Source organism: Perca fluviatilis, chromosome 15 (genome assembly GCF_010015445.1).
Source record: "Perca fluviatilis chromosome 15, GENO_Pfluv_1.0, whole genome shotgun sequence".
NCBI lineage: Eukaryota > Metazoa > Chordata > Actinopteri > Perciformes > Percidae > Perca > Perca fluviatilis.
The window spans coordinates 30055326-30069488 of NC_053126.1; the positions used below are offsets into that span (position 1 = coordinate 30055326).

The following is a 14163-nucleotide window of genomic DNA, read 5'->3' on the forward strand; positions in this document are numbered from 1 at the left end:
CATTACTTGGGCAACAATACAGAGTAGCGCCGCCTGCTGTTATGTAGATGTATTACGTTTCATCCGCCACATGAAGTAAACAAACACAGCTGCGTTAATTTAGATAATTTTTTTTTAACGAGTTAAATATTAAAAAATTAACGCAAAAATTAACGCGTTAATTTTGACAGGCCTAATATACATTTTTATTTATTTATTATAATAATAATAATAATAATAATAATAATAATAATAATAATGGCCCAGGGTGACCAATAGCCTAACCCATGACAAACCTGCCAACCAATCACAAGAGATTTTTCTTGTAGTAGGCCTATTGAAGTCATTTCAGTGTAGGAACTGTGGCCTAAGGCCTAGTCCACACGTACACAGGTTTTTCTTTCCTTCAATTAAAAACAAAATCTTGTCCACACAAGCAAGGTTTAAAAAAAACTATCCACATGAAAACCTAAAAACACACTAGCAAGTGCCGTCAAGAGCCTGCCAAACCAACAGGTGTCGATATAGCATCGTTAAGCCATGTTGGCCAATCAGAAGCCTGAAGTTCCCCTGGATGTCCGACCAGGTCTTGTCCGTCTCGTCCAAAACCGGCGACGATGGCAGCGAGTTCTGTGTCGTGGGAGTGTAGTCATAAGCACCTCTGTTCTGCAATATAATGGGAGAACTGTGTACATTACAATATCTATATATACTGTATTTAACAAGGCCTGTTAGCACAGTTATTAGCAGCAATGGCTTAGCTACGTCTGCCATTGCAGAGATTCGTCTCATGTAAACAAAGATGATAGCGGCGCACAATCTGATGTCAAACAAAGGAGACAACAGTACGCACTCCAACATTACAAGCCAAAATCGCCGTTTTCACTGGCTCCACGACACCAATGCAACCGGAGTTTCTAAAAATCTCCACCCTGGCAGGAGTTTTCAAAATGGTTCGGTTTCAGTGACCTGATACTGCGTTTACGTGTGGACGAACGGCCTAACCATAAAGAAAAAGCTGCGGTTTTGAAAGTACCTGTGTTCGTGTGGACAGGACCTAAACAGTGATAACAGATTCTCATTCTAGACACACTAGAATAAATGAAGTGCTGATTGAAAAGTTGTCATTTAATAATGGACAGTGGGGCAAAAAAGTATTTAGTCAGCCACCAATTGTGCAAGTTCTCCCACTTAAAAGATGAGAGAGGCCTGTAATTTTCATCATAGGTACACTTCAACTATGAGAGACAAAATGAGAAAAAAAAAATCCAGAAAATCACATTGTAGGATTTTTAATGAATTAATTGGTAAATTCCTCGGTAAAATAAATATTTGGTCACCTACAAACAAGCAAGTTTTCTGGCTCTCACAGACCTGTAACTTCTTCTTTAAGAGGCTTCTCTGTCCTCCACTCGTTACCTGTATTAATGGCACCTGTTTGAACTTGTTATAAGTATAAAAGACACCTGTACACAACCTCAAACGGTCACACTCCAAACTCCACTATGGCCAAGACCAAATAGCTGTCAAAGGACACCAGAAACAAAATTGTAGACCTGTTCCAGGCTGGGAAGACTGAATCTGCAATAGGTAAGCAGCTTGGTGTGAAGAAATCAATTGTGGGAGCAATTATTAGAAAATGGAAGACATACAAGACCACTGATAATCTCCCTCGATCTGGGGCGCCACGCAAGATCTCACCCCGTGGGGTCAAAATGATCACAAGAACGGTGAGCAAAAATCCCAAACCACACGGGGTGACCTAGTGAATGACCTGCAGAGAGCTGGGACCAAAGTAACAAAGGCTACCATCAGTAACACACTACACCGACAGGGACTCAAATCCTGCAGTGCCAGATGTGTCCCCCTGCTTAAGCCAGTACATTTCCAGGCCCGTCTGAAGTTTGCTAGAGAGCATTTGGATGATCCAGAAGAGGATTGGGAGAATGTCATATGGTCAGATGAAACCAAAATAGAATTTTGGTAAAAACTCAACTCGTCGTGTTTGGAGGAGAAAGAATGCTGAGTTGCATCCAAAGAACACTTTACCTACTGTGAAGCATGGGGGTGGAAACATCATGCTTTGGGGCTATTTTTCTGCAAAGGGACCAGGACGACTGATCCGTGTAAAGGAAAGAAAAAATGGGGCAATGTATCGTGAGATTTTGAGTGAAAACCTCCTTCCATCAGCAAGGGCATTGAATATGAAACGTGGCTGGGTCTTTCAGCATGACAATAATCCCAAACACACCGCCCGGGCAACGAAGGAGTGGCTTCATAAGAAGCATTTCAAGGTCCTGGAGTGGCCTAGCCAGTCTCCAGATCTCAACCCCATAGAAAATCTTTGGAGGGAATTGAAAGTCTGTGTTGCCCAGCAACAGCCCCAAAACATCACTGCTCTAGAGGAGATCTGCATGGAGGAATTGGCCAAAATACCAGCAACAGTGTGTGAAAACCTTGTGAAGACATACAGAAAACTGTTTGACCTCTGTCACTGCCAACAAAGGGTATATAACAAAGTATTGAGATGAACTTTTGTTATTGACCAAATACTTATTTTCCACCATAATTTGCAAATAAATTCATTAAAAATCCTACAATGTGATTTTTTCTGGATTTTTTTTTTTTTCTGGTGTCCTTTGACAGCTCTTTGGTCTTGGCCATAGTGGAGTTTGGAGTGTGACTGTTTGAGGTTGCGTACAGGTGTCTTTTATACTTATAACAAGTTCAAACAGGTGCCATTAATACAGGTAACGAGTGGAGGACAGAGGAGCCTCTTAAAGAAGAAGTTACAGGTCTGTGAGAGCCAGAAAACTTGCTTGTTTGTAGGTGACCAAATATTTATTTTACCGAGGAATTTACCAATTAATTCATTAAAAATCCTACAATGTGATTTTTCTGGATTTTTTTTTCTCATTTTGTCTCTCATAGTTGAAGTGTACCTATGATGAAAATTACAGGCCTCTCATCTTTTTAAGTGGGAGAACTTGCACAATTGGTGGCTGACTAAATACTTTTTTGCCCCACTGTCCATTATTAAATGACAACTTTTCAATCAGCACTTCATTTATTCTAGTGTGTCTAGAATGAGAATCTGTCGTTTGGATTAGCTTGATTTAATACAAACATTGCTAATATTATTTAGCATTAAAACAAATACTGTGAACATCAAACCATGAAAAACATCACATTATGAAGGATGAGATCACATAAAGCATCAAGGCAGTCTTATGTCTGTAGACATAGCTTATGAGTTTTTTTTTTTGCCCTCATGTCACCCGTCTCTCGTTACAACCACTGCTTCACTGTGTATTTAGTCTGTGTGCTGCCTTTATCTGGTCTTATTTCTTTGTCGTACCTTGTGTTTAGATGTTTTGTTTCTGGTGTACACTTTCCTAGTGTTCCTGGTTTTTCTCTGTCATTTGGATTTACTGCTTTTGTTTCAGGCGCCTAGTGTTATCTTCCAGTATTTTGTATTACTAGCACTTTTGGATTTCTTTGGATTAAGCTGATTAAGATGAGCTACTGCCACACCAACAAAAAAAAGAAAAGAAAAGGAGTGATTAGAGAGCCATCTTCGTGACATTGAAGACTCTGGCTTAAGGCTCAACATACCTCGCTAACCAACTAATCTTGCTTTGTGGTACACAACTCCATTGAACTTTTTTTGATCAACAACAATTTTAAGAATTAGCAATTGATGAGTTGCTTTGGTGCTGCAGCTTTTGTACTTTGCACTCTATGGTTCAGAACTACAGAGGTTCCGTAATCTGTAGTTTTGGCTTAAAAAAATGCAAGAAAGAGGAAGTGTTCCAAGAAGGACTAGCAGTGTGCAGTCTTCTTTCCACCGCAGTATTAAGTTCAGTTTTCTGTCACTGATAAATGAGACAGTGCAGCCTTAGTGTCAGCCATGGGGAGCAAACAACAGAGAAACATTTGCCATTTGGCCGTGGGTAAGACCAATATTACAAAATTGCATTTGGAAAGCAGATTTAGTTTAGCAGCTGTATTGTATGGTATAGACATTAAGTCTCTTGAAACTGTAAATAACATTCAGAACATTAATATAGTAGTAAATGGTTATTTGCCATGTGAAGATATGAAGGTGTCCTGAGCAGACTTGAAGCGGAATGTAATATGAAATTGAATTCAGTATAATAATTGAAAATGTTACTCTCTATACTTTCACATATAGTTTACTGAGACACACATCCGGTCGTTGATGAAGGGCAATAAAGTGCACTTGTACACAACTCTGGTCCGTGTATTTTTGCATACTTATTTATTGGATTAAGTCCCAGAAACGCAACCTTCTGTGAACTTTATGTCTTAAAGCTTGTTGAATTTGAGCCTTACCATTATTTTCCTCTTTCTCTCTATAGTCTATTTTCTCTTGAGTTCAACTTCACCAGCTGCAGGTCAGTCAAATCTATAGTGTAATGCATACAATCCTTTTAGTTTTCAGTTTTTGAAAAATACTTAAATATTCTATGTTATTTCCTATATGTCTGACAGGTCAGATCAGATTAACTGGGTCTGGGTCTACTTTGTGCTCTGGGCGAGTTGAAATCTATTACAACAACATCTGGGGAACAGTCTGTGATGATGGTTGGGACTTAAACGATGCTGAGGTGGTTTGCAGACAGTTGGGCTGTGGTACGGCACAGACTGCCACTCAATCAGCACGCTTTGGTGAAGGAACCGGACAAATCTGGCTTGATGATGTGGCATGTTCAGGAAGTGAGTGGTCTGTAACTCAGTGTCAGCACAGTGGATTTGGGATACACAACTGTGGACATGGAGAGGATGCTGGTGTGGTCTGTTCAGGTGAGGAAGATTTTGGATAAAGTGTTTTAAATAAATTTATCCTTTTCTTTAGACAGCTGTCACTCAGATGCAGCGATGGAAAAGAGCTGGGGCCCGTTTCAGAAAGCAGGTTTAGTGAAAACTGAGTTAGTTGAAGGTCCCATGGCATGAAAATGTCACTTTATGAGATTTTTTTAACATTAATATGCGTTCCCCCAGCCTGCCTATAGTCCCCCAGTGGCTAGAAATGGTGATAGGTGTAAACAGAGCCCTGGCTATCCTGCTCTGCCTTTGAGAAAATGAAAGCTCAGATGGACCGATCTGGAATCTTGCTCCTTATGAGGTCATAAGGGGAAAGGTTATCTGCCCTTTCTCTGCTTTGCCCGCCCAGAGAATTTGGCCCACCCATGAGAGAGAGAGAGACATCATGGCTTTCAAACGAGCAAAGTGGCAGTTGGTCAAGGCCAAAGCCCCGCCCTCCACCATGGTGTTGGTTTAATAACCATGTTAGGCAGACTATAAAACGTTTTTTTTTCTGCAAACATGGCATTTCCTTTTGTCAACGATCTCGTTGATGAAGAAGCTGCATTACTTCTGCTTTACTTCGCAGGGTGTTATATGTCGGGAGATATTGAAGCCCCGACATTTAAACTTTCAGATAACTTACAATTTGAGCGGTTATCGTTTTTCTTCCCAGTTGATCAGTTATGCAGCCTACATAACCTTATCTGTCCTCATATTACTAACGTCACCCATCTTGGGCATGCTCTGCATCCCAGCAGATCATTTTTGTGACATAAATGTTTTTAGAAAATGGCAGTTTTCTTTAAAAGAAAAGCCACTGTATAGAATAGCACCGTCAGAAGAATGTGACTCGCTCTGAAACGTGTTTTTGTAAACATTTTTGTAAACATTTTTGTAGTGTTCCCTGGACACAAACCAGTAAGAGCCATAAAAAAGGAGTTCCACAGTATTGCAGGTGAATGATGTAAACCCTTTGAAATAAAATGAATTATAATTCTGTTAATGATGGTGCTGCAGCCTCAGTGGAATTAGTAGGCCTAGTACTTTTTCGCCCTCAGTATTGCACTTAAATGAAATAGATTATAGGTTCAATACCATTTCACCAGTAATATTAGCCTATACTTAGGATTAAATATGGTAAACTAGCCTATATTGGAATATATGCATTTACTCCAGCAGCAATTTTCTATGTGTGCATGAGTATTTCCGCCGACCCGTTTGTGGTTGTCACCATGGTGAATTGTAGTATCATGACTCCATTCATGCTTCCTTTTTATTGAGGTGGTGCCCGCGCGTGAACCAACTCCTATCAGCTGTTCTGAAACCGAAAACTCAAAGGTTACTTACTCAGGGTAAATCAACTTAGACATCAGGGTTAGACTCAGTTTGTTAAACCTCCTACCTGAAACGGGCCCCTGGTAACCACAGCATACTTTTAGAATTAGAAAGCAGAACAAGTGTGAAATGTTGATAACACACCAGAAACAGTTACTTAAACTGTAATGTAAGTGAAGCAGTGTATCAAGTGATTGATCAATATCATACTCATTGTAAGGAATGTAAAGCATGTAAATTAGTCTGTAATTTTATGTACATCATACAAGTTCTTTGCCATTTTAGGTCCCACTCTTGACTTAAATGGGACAAAACTGCACACCATATGCAAGGAGACAAGCATATAATCAGGTTGTAATGAAAGTGTTCCGCTTGTGTTGCACCCTTTCATATGAGGCAGCTTTCACAGCTTAAACTCTGGTTGTCTTTTTCAAATATCAGTGGAAGAGAAATTATATTTGAAAAACAAGCATGTGAACCTGAAAAAGTTGTGCAATTCAGGAAAGGCCCATAGAACATAAACACTGCCTCTTTACAGTAATTCAGCTTGACTGGTACAAACATGGTTAATCAAAAAAAAAAAAGACCAGTAAATTCTCAAATCTTTAAACTTTTTATTAAACACCACGGAGGCTTTTAAATCTGTACGATTTATTGATGTTCCATCAGTCAGAGTTCCCATTATACCTCCTGATTATATTGTTGTGTTATGTTTCAGCACTCCTCCCAAAAACAAACATTTTGCACACTCTGGTAGTAATGCACACAATGATTGTTCATGTATTGTTCTAGTCTTGTTTGTCCGTATTTAATGTTTTATTTGTTTGTATCTGTCTAGTCCATGATAATGTCCTGCATAAATGTTTGTCCCCATGTGCCGAAATTGTGTTCAATGTTCTATGTTGCTGCAGAACAGGAACCTGCTGGAAACTAGTTTTTAAACTGAGTCAGGCCCGTTTATATTATATTAACTTAATTGTTGCTTAGAAATTTTCCTGTATAATAAATGGAATGAATGAATGAATGAATGAAGTCTTTTTCAAGCAATCAAAAAAAAACTGTAAACACCATGAAGGCTTTTAAATCTACACTATTTATTGGATGTTCCATCAGTCAGAGTTCCCATTATACCTCCTCATTATATTGTTGTTATGTTTCAGCACTCCTCCCTAAGCCCAGCATCTCCATGAATCCTGCTGCTGAGGTTACCTGGGGTCAGAACGTCGGCATCACTTGTTCTGTCTTAACTCAAACTCAACAGATTTTAAGTCCAAAATTTATTTTGAAAAAGGCTTCAAGTTCAGTTGGAGAAACCCAAACGTCAAGTACCAACTCTGCTACCTTCAACATGCGTGGAGTCAACTTTGACAACGAAGGATCATACCAGTGTCAGTATAAGATAACAGTTGCAGGGCAAGACTTCACCTCCTCAAGTGACTCTGTCAGCCTTTCTGTTACTGGTAAGCAGGGCCGTACTGGGACTGAAATTCAGCCCGGGGCTTTAAGATAGAGAGGCCTTTTACGCGAGTGCCCTTGGTGCACGAGCAGAAGGATTTTTTGCAATTATTTTAATTCTAATAGTGTTTTTATGGTATAAAGCAAGTCACCACTGCACCGAACACAACCAGGTCAGCAAAACCTAATCTCCAACACATAAGTCACAGTATACTGCTAACTACCAGCATGTCATGTGCACAGTCAGTTGGAGTGATAAAATAGTTACAAATACTCACACTCATATACTCAAAAACTACAATGCAGTCCCACAAAATAGAGGTGTGTGTGTGTGTGTGTGTGTGTGTGTGTGTGTGTGTGCGTGTGTGTGTGTGTGTGTCCTTACTTTCTCAGCTTGGCTCCCTGGCTCAGCTTCCCCTGTGATGGACCCTGCCTCTGCTTACTGATTGTGCAGCTACATATGTACAGTGCCTTGCGAAAGTATTCGGCCCCCTTGAACGTTTCGACCTTTTGCCACATTTCAGGCCTCAAACATAAAGATATAAAACTGTAATTTTTTGTGAAGAATCAACAACAAGTGGGTCCCAATTATGAAGTGGAACGAAATTCATTGGCTATTTCTAAACTTTTTAACAAATAAAAACTGAAAAAGTGGGCGGCAAAATTATTCAGCCCCTTTACTTTCAGTGCAGCAAACTTTCTCCAGAAGTTCAGTGAGGATCTCTGAATGATCCAATGTTGACCTAAATGACTAATGATGATAAATAGAATCCAGCTGTGTGTAATCAAGTCTCCGTATAAATGCACCTGCTCTGTGATAGTCTCAGAGGTCGTGTAAAGCGCAGAGAGCATCATGAAGAACAAGGAACACACCAGGCAAGTCCGAGATACTGTTGTGGAGAAGTTTAAAGCCGGATTTGGATACAAAAAGATTTCCCAAGCTTTAAACATCCCAAGGAGCACGTGTGCCGCGATAATATTGAAATGGAAGGAGTATCAGACCACTACAAATCTAACGGGCACCCGGCCGTCCCTCTAAACTTTCAGCTCATACAATGAGAAGACTGATCAGAGATGCAGCCAAGAGGCCCATGATCACTCTGGATGAACTGCAGAGATCTACAGCTGAGGTGGGAGACTCTGTCCATAGGACAACAATCAGTCGTATACTGCACAAATCTGGCCTTTATGGAAGAGTGGCAAGAAGAAAGCCATTTCTTAAAGATATCCATAAAAGTGTCGTTTAAGCGGTTTAGTTTGCCAAAAGCCACCTGGGAGACACACCAAACATGTGGAAGAAGGTGCTGTGGTCAGATGAAACCAAAATCGAACTTTTTGGCAACAATGCAAAAGCGTTATGTTTGGCGTAAAAGCAACACAGCTCATCACCCTGAACACACCATCCCCACTGTCAAACATGGTGGTGGCAGCATCATGGTTTGGGCCTGCTTTTCTTCAGCAGGGACAGGGAAGATGGTTAAAATTGATGGGAAGATGGATGGAGCCAAATACAGGACCATTCTGGAAGAAAACCTGATGGAGTCTGCAAAAGACCTGAGACTGGGACGGAGATTTGTCTTCCAACAAGACAATGATCCAAAACATAAAGCAAAATCTACAATGGAATGGTTCACAAATAAACATATCCAGGTGTTAGAATGGCCAAGTCAAAGTCCAGACCTGAATCCAATCTAGAATCTGTGGAAAGAACTGAAAACTGCTGTTCACAAACGCTCTCCATCCAACCTCACTGAGCTCGAGCTGTTTTGCAAGGAGGAATGGGCAAAAATGTCAGTTTACTCGATGTGCAAAACTGATAGAGACATACCCTCCGCGACTTACAGCTGTAATCGCAGCAAAAGTGGGCTGTACGCAGTATTAACTTAAGGGGGCTGAATAATTTTGCACGCCCAATATTTCAGTTTTTTATTTGTTTAAAAGGTTTGAAATATCCAATAAATTTCGTTCCACTTCATGATTGTGTCCCACTTGTTGTTGATTCTTCACAAAAAATTACAGTTTTATATCTTCATGTTTGAGGCCTGAAATGTGGCAAAAGGTCGAAAAGTTCAAGGGGGCCGAATACTTTCGCAAGGCACTGTATGAGAAGAACATCAGTTATAAATATGACTAAGAATAAAACATTTTCTAATTCAATCTGTGCTTCAGTTAAGTTATTATCTAGTATGTGGAACTATTGGCATTTTATCCTATATGTAAATATCTGATTGATTGATATGCCTAATATGATTGCCTACCCAGCCCTGCACACTGCCCCCAATGGCCCCTCTACCTGTCCGTTTCCTGCTCTTCCTCTCTCCTCCTCCTCGCTCCTCCTCCTCCTCCTCCTCCTCCTCTCTCCTCCTGCTACCCCTCTTCTCTCCTACTGCTCCTCCTCCTCCTCTTCCTCTTCTCTCCTGCTGCTCCTCCTCCTCTCTCCTCCTGATGAGAGTGTATGTGTGCAACAAAAGAAAATAAAAACAATTAGCTTATCAAAGCAAACATGTGGAGACAGAAACAACTCAGGTATACAGACCTAAAACTCCTAAAAACCTAAAACTGTCCTACCTCACATCACCAAATCCAAACCTGACTGGAAGTAAACTCTTTTTTCGGCGCTTTTAAGTTTGAGCCAATCGGATGTCAGGAAAAACGAGGATCAGTCCAAGTTAGGAGGGGCCGCTCGTATCCCCCCTCAAGATTGAAAGTATTGGTTTGGCCCGGTCTGAAAAACACACAGACACAGCGCTCCGCTGCAGCTGAACGGCCGGCCAGGCCGGTCGCGTATAAAAAAATAAATAAATAAATAAAAATAAAACTTATGGACCACTGGCCGGTTCGGCCTGAAATGGACCGGCCGTTCAGGATTGTGCCCGTTATTCCCGATGGCCAATCCGCCCCTGCTGGTAAGGAAATCAGTCAGTTTGCCAAAAATTGATGTTTAAACATTTTGTTTGCAAAGTTATTGGCTTTCTTGTTGAGAGTTATATGAGGAGACACCTGTGAGTAGTATCAATTTTCTCATCTAACTTCTGCAAGAAACAATATAATATATATATGCCCAGTCGGGCATGTTAGCGCGGCTAAGGGAACTAACACACAAAAACAACAAACACTGCCAAGCCTCCTACTCACCAACACCAGATCGATCACACACAAAATGGATGAGCTACACGGAACTGCTGCATGATAATTAAAATAGAAGCCTAGCTGAACACATTCATCACAGATGGCAGCTAGCAGCTAAAAGCTAGCAGCTAACAGGGCTAGCTACCTACCAGCAGGATCGAGACTGTTTTAAACAATGTCTGAGTTGAAAACGCATCTTCTTGTCACGTAAGAGCCCTGTTAATGTTGCACAGACAATTTAATTGCATTTTGTGTCTGTTCAGAGGCACAAAGGCACTCTAAAACCTGCCCCTACAACTGCAATTTTGGCTCAGTGGAAGCTGGTATACGTAGCTGCAGCTACTTCGTGTTGCCTGCACCGATTCGGGTCAGGGTTTTTTCCAATCGAAAGTACACGCATATTTATAGCGATTAAGATTAACGTAAAAATTGGCCGGAATTCTCCTTTAAGCAATTCAGGCAACTAACAAAGGAATTTTCCCAGTGTGGGATTAATAAATAATGTCTATCATATCTTAAAACTGAAAAATATCTCAACTCAAGGTATTACATTTTTCACTCTAACATTTAATTTTTTTCAGTGAGCCTCCCGACACCCAGCATATCCATGAATCCTGTTGGTGAGGTTACCTGGGGTCAAGATGTTGGCATCACTTGTTTGATCTCAACTCAGGTTTTAGGAGGGACATTCATCCTACAGCACTCCTCAGGCTCATCCAGAAAGACAGAAACACGTACCAACTCTGCTACCTTCAACATTGTCCAAGTGGACTTTCACAATGAAGGATCGTACCAGTGTCAGTATCAGACAAGGAGTCCAAGTCAAAACTTCATCTCACCCCAAAGTAACGTTGTCAGACTCTCTGTTTCTGGTAAGATTAATGGATAAATAATCTAATAACACAACACAACAAGTAACACAGAATAGCATTACCAAGAATAACCAAACAAAGAAACAGTACAGGAATATAGCAAGGAGTTTGTTAATGTACAGTGCCTTAGGAAAAGGCAATGATATATATATATATATATATATATATTTATTATGCTATGACTATGACTCATCCTCAGATCTGGACTCTTATCAAGCATGAGTAATTTCAGGCAGAATGAACAATGTACATTTGAGTGGCAAAGACTTCTTGTTTTATAGCAAAACATGCAAAATGGTTGCCTTGCCACGTCACACTGTTCAACGAAAATTCAAGTTTTTAATAACTTTACATCATTAAGGTCTTTGGATTGTAGAGAATTTTTTTTTAAATGTATCTGGTCAAATCTGTAGGTGTGGAGGATTTATTTAAAGCTATTGTGCATAGTTTCTGTCGCCCCCATGAGGAATTCTAAGTAATGATAAAAATACTGTTAACAATAGGTTAGGTAGCCGGCTACAGAGCTTCATGAGCTGTCGGTCGTATGTGTTGAACCCCAGGAAGAATAGTCTTCACTACGGTGATGACTAATGGTAATACTTAATAAACGATAAACAAACAATAAACTGTCCGCACATTCACACTATTGACTATGGAGCCAATTGGTCACGCCTGAGCCCAAGCCAAATTTCAATAGTTTCCCAACACATTCTTATGAACAGGTTTGTATGATATCGTACGAAAATGTATGAATACCAATCAGCGGCACTTAAGCGGTAGTTAAGTTTATCCGACAATAGGTTACTGGTAGCCAGCTACAAAGCTCTGTGAGCTGTCGGTCTAATGAGCGGACATTACATTCAAATTTAGTCAACCATAAAGGGGCACCATGCCGCGACAACATTTAAGTTCAAGCACTAAAACAAGTAGTTATGTTTATAACACTCTCGTGAACAGACACACGTTTCCTGGGTGGAAGGGTTTTGTTTTCCCCAGGATGCGAACTCTGCTCCCTGGCTTGAAATCGCTGTGTTTTAAGACCCACCCATCCACCCCGACCTTCTCCATATGTGGCTCACAGCATTCTTATACAGCAACACACAATGGGGTCCATGCAGCAAAGAATATGGAATACATGAGAATTACAGTGCTTAACTTTTCAAAGCTATATGAATGGATGATTCATGAGAACAGCCTCTACTTTGAGTCGGTCGTATCAGCTTTTATTATTAGCCGACAAAAGGTGACTTTGAGCCAGGTACAGAGCACCTTTCAGGGGCAGTAAAGTTTACCCGACAAAAGGTAAGTGTCATGCGGAGACGACAGTTAAGTTTAGGCACCAAATTAATAGTTAAATTAAGGAAAAAGATTGTGGTTTGGATTAGATAGATAGATAGATAGATAGTTAGATAGATATTGATCCCCAAGGGGAAATTCAATTAATTAAAACACTCCCGAAGTACGAACACGTTTCCTTTGGGTCTTTTTTTGCTGGTATTTCGATGGGAAATGGGTCTTAGTCTGAGAAATTATATATCAGAACTTATTTTTCTGCCGCAACTTCAAACTGCTGCCACTTAACTAAAAACATGCATCCGTCATGAGTGATCTGATCAAAAGTGAACAGTTCTAAGCATGTGGTCACACCCATTAGTAGAATGTTTCGCCATATGCGTCTTGAGTAACCTCCACCTTTGCCATCTTGATCTATGTTGATTCATTCATTTGATATTCTCCTAATACTCTTGTCCCTTTTATACTTTTCCTCTTACTTTAGTGCCGCTGCAGCAGCCCAGCATCTCCCTAACATCTCCTAACAGAGGACTGGTCTGGGGCCCTGAAGGTGCACAGATCACCAGGGGTTTCAGCTTTGTCTTCACCTGCTCCACTTCCTCCCATTATCCTGGAGGTGTTTTCCATCTCATCTTCTCTGGTTCAAACCTCACCAACACAGAGCCAGCAGTCAACCAGTCAGCCTCCTTTTCCTTCCTGGTGGCTGAGTATGAACAACAGGGAAACTACAGCTGTGTGTATGAAGTCACACTGTCCTTGAGAAGATTCACTTCTACACAGACAGCACCAATTAGTATAGTCATTAAAAGTAAGTAGAATGAACACAAAATAATTGAACTAAATTTTGCAATGTTTTATCAACAATATTTGAATGATACATAGACTACTTCCTGTTTATGGGGGGAGGTAGTCGGTTCAATCCCCAGACCAACAGGATAAAATATGGTTGGGGAAAGTGAAAGAGCAGCGCTTGTCCCTCCCTCATTACCACCACTGAGGTGCCCTTGAGCAAGGCCTTTAACCCCAACCGCTCCAGTGGAGCTGCTCAGACTGTGGTTGTACTGGGCAGCTTCCAGGTATGAATGTGTAACTGTGTGAATGTGACAGTCGTTGTTCTAAATGAGAATTTGTTCTCAATCGATAACCTGGATAAATAAAAGGTTAGAAAAAAAAAAAAAAAAAAAAAGGCTGATTGTACATGTACCAGCCATGTTACTGTTATAGTAGTCTGGATCAACACAAGTACATTTCCGGGATAACTGCCTGACAT

At 40.6% G+C, this 14163-nt stretch overlaps 1 protein-coding gene across 1 annotated transcript; it reads left to right on the forward strand.

Annotated features, from left to right (window-relative positions):
• Positions 1-4557: 4557 nt before the first annotated feature.
• Positions 4558-13709, forward strand: LOC120575284 (killer cell immunoglobulin-like receptor 3DL1). The gene is made up of 3 exons (XM_039826005.1): positions 4558-4806; positions 7305-7604; positions 13378-13709. Exons 2-3 carry the CDS (start codon positions 7331-7333, stop codon positions 13707-13709), a joined length of 606 nt encoding a protein of 201 aa, XP_039681939.1. The 5' UTR covers positions 4558-4806; positions 7305-7330.
• The last annotated feature ends 454 nt before the right edge of the window (positions 13710-14163 follow it).

Coding starts and splice junctions, on each gene's coding strand:
- LOC120575284 (XM_039826005.1), top strand. CDS start 7,331: ATGAATCCTGCTGCTGAGGTTACCTGGGGTCAGAACGTCGGCATCACT. Junction 7,605..13,377: donor TGTCAGCCTTTCTGTTACTG/GTAAGCAGGGCC, acceptor CTCTTACTTTAG/TGCCGCTGCAGCAGCCCAGC.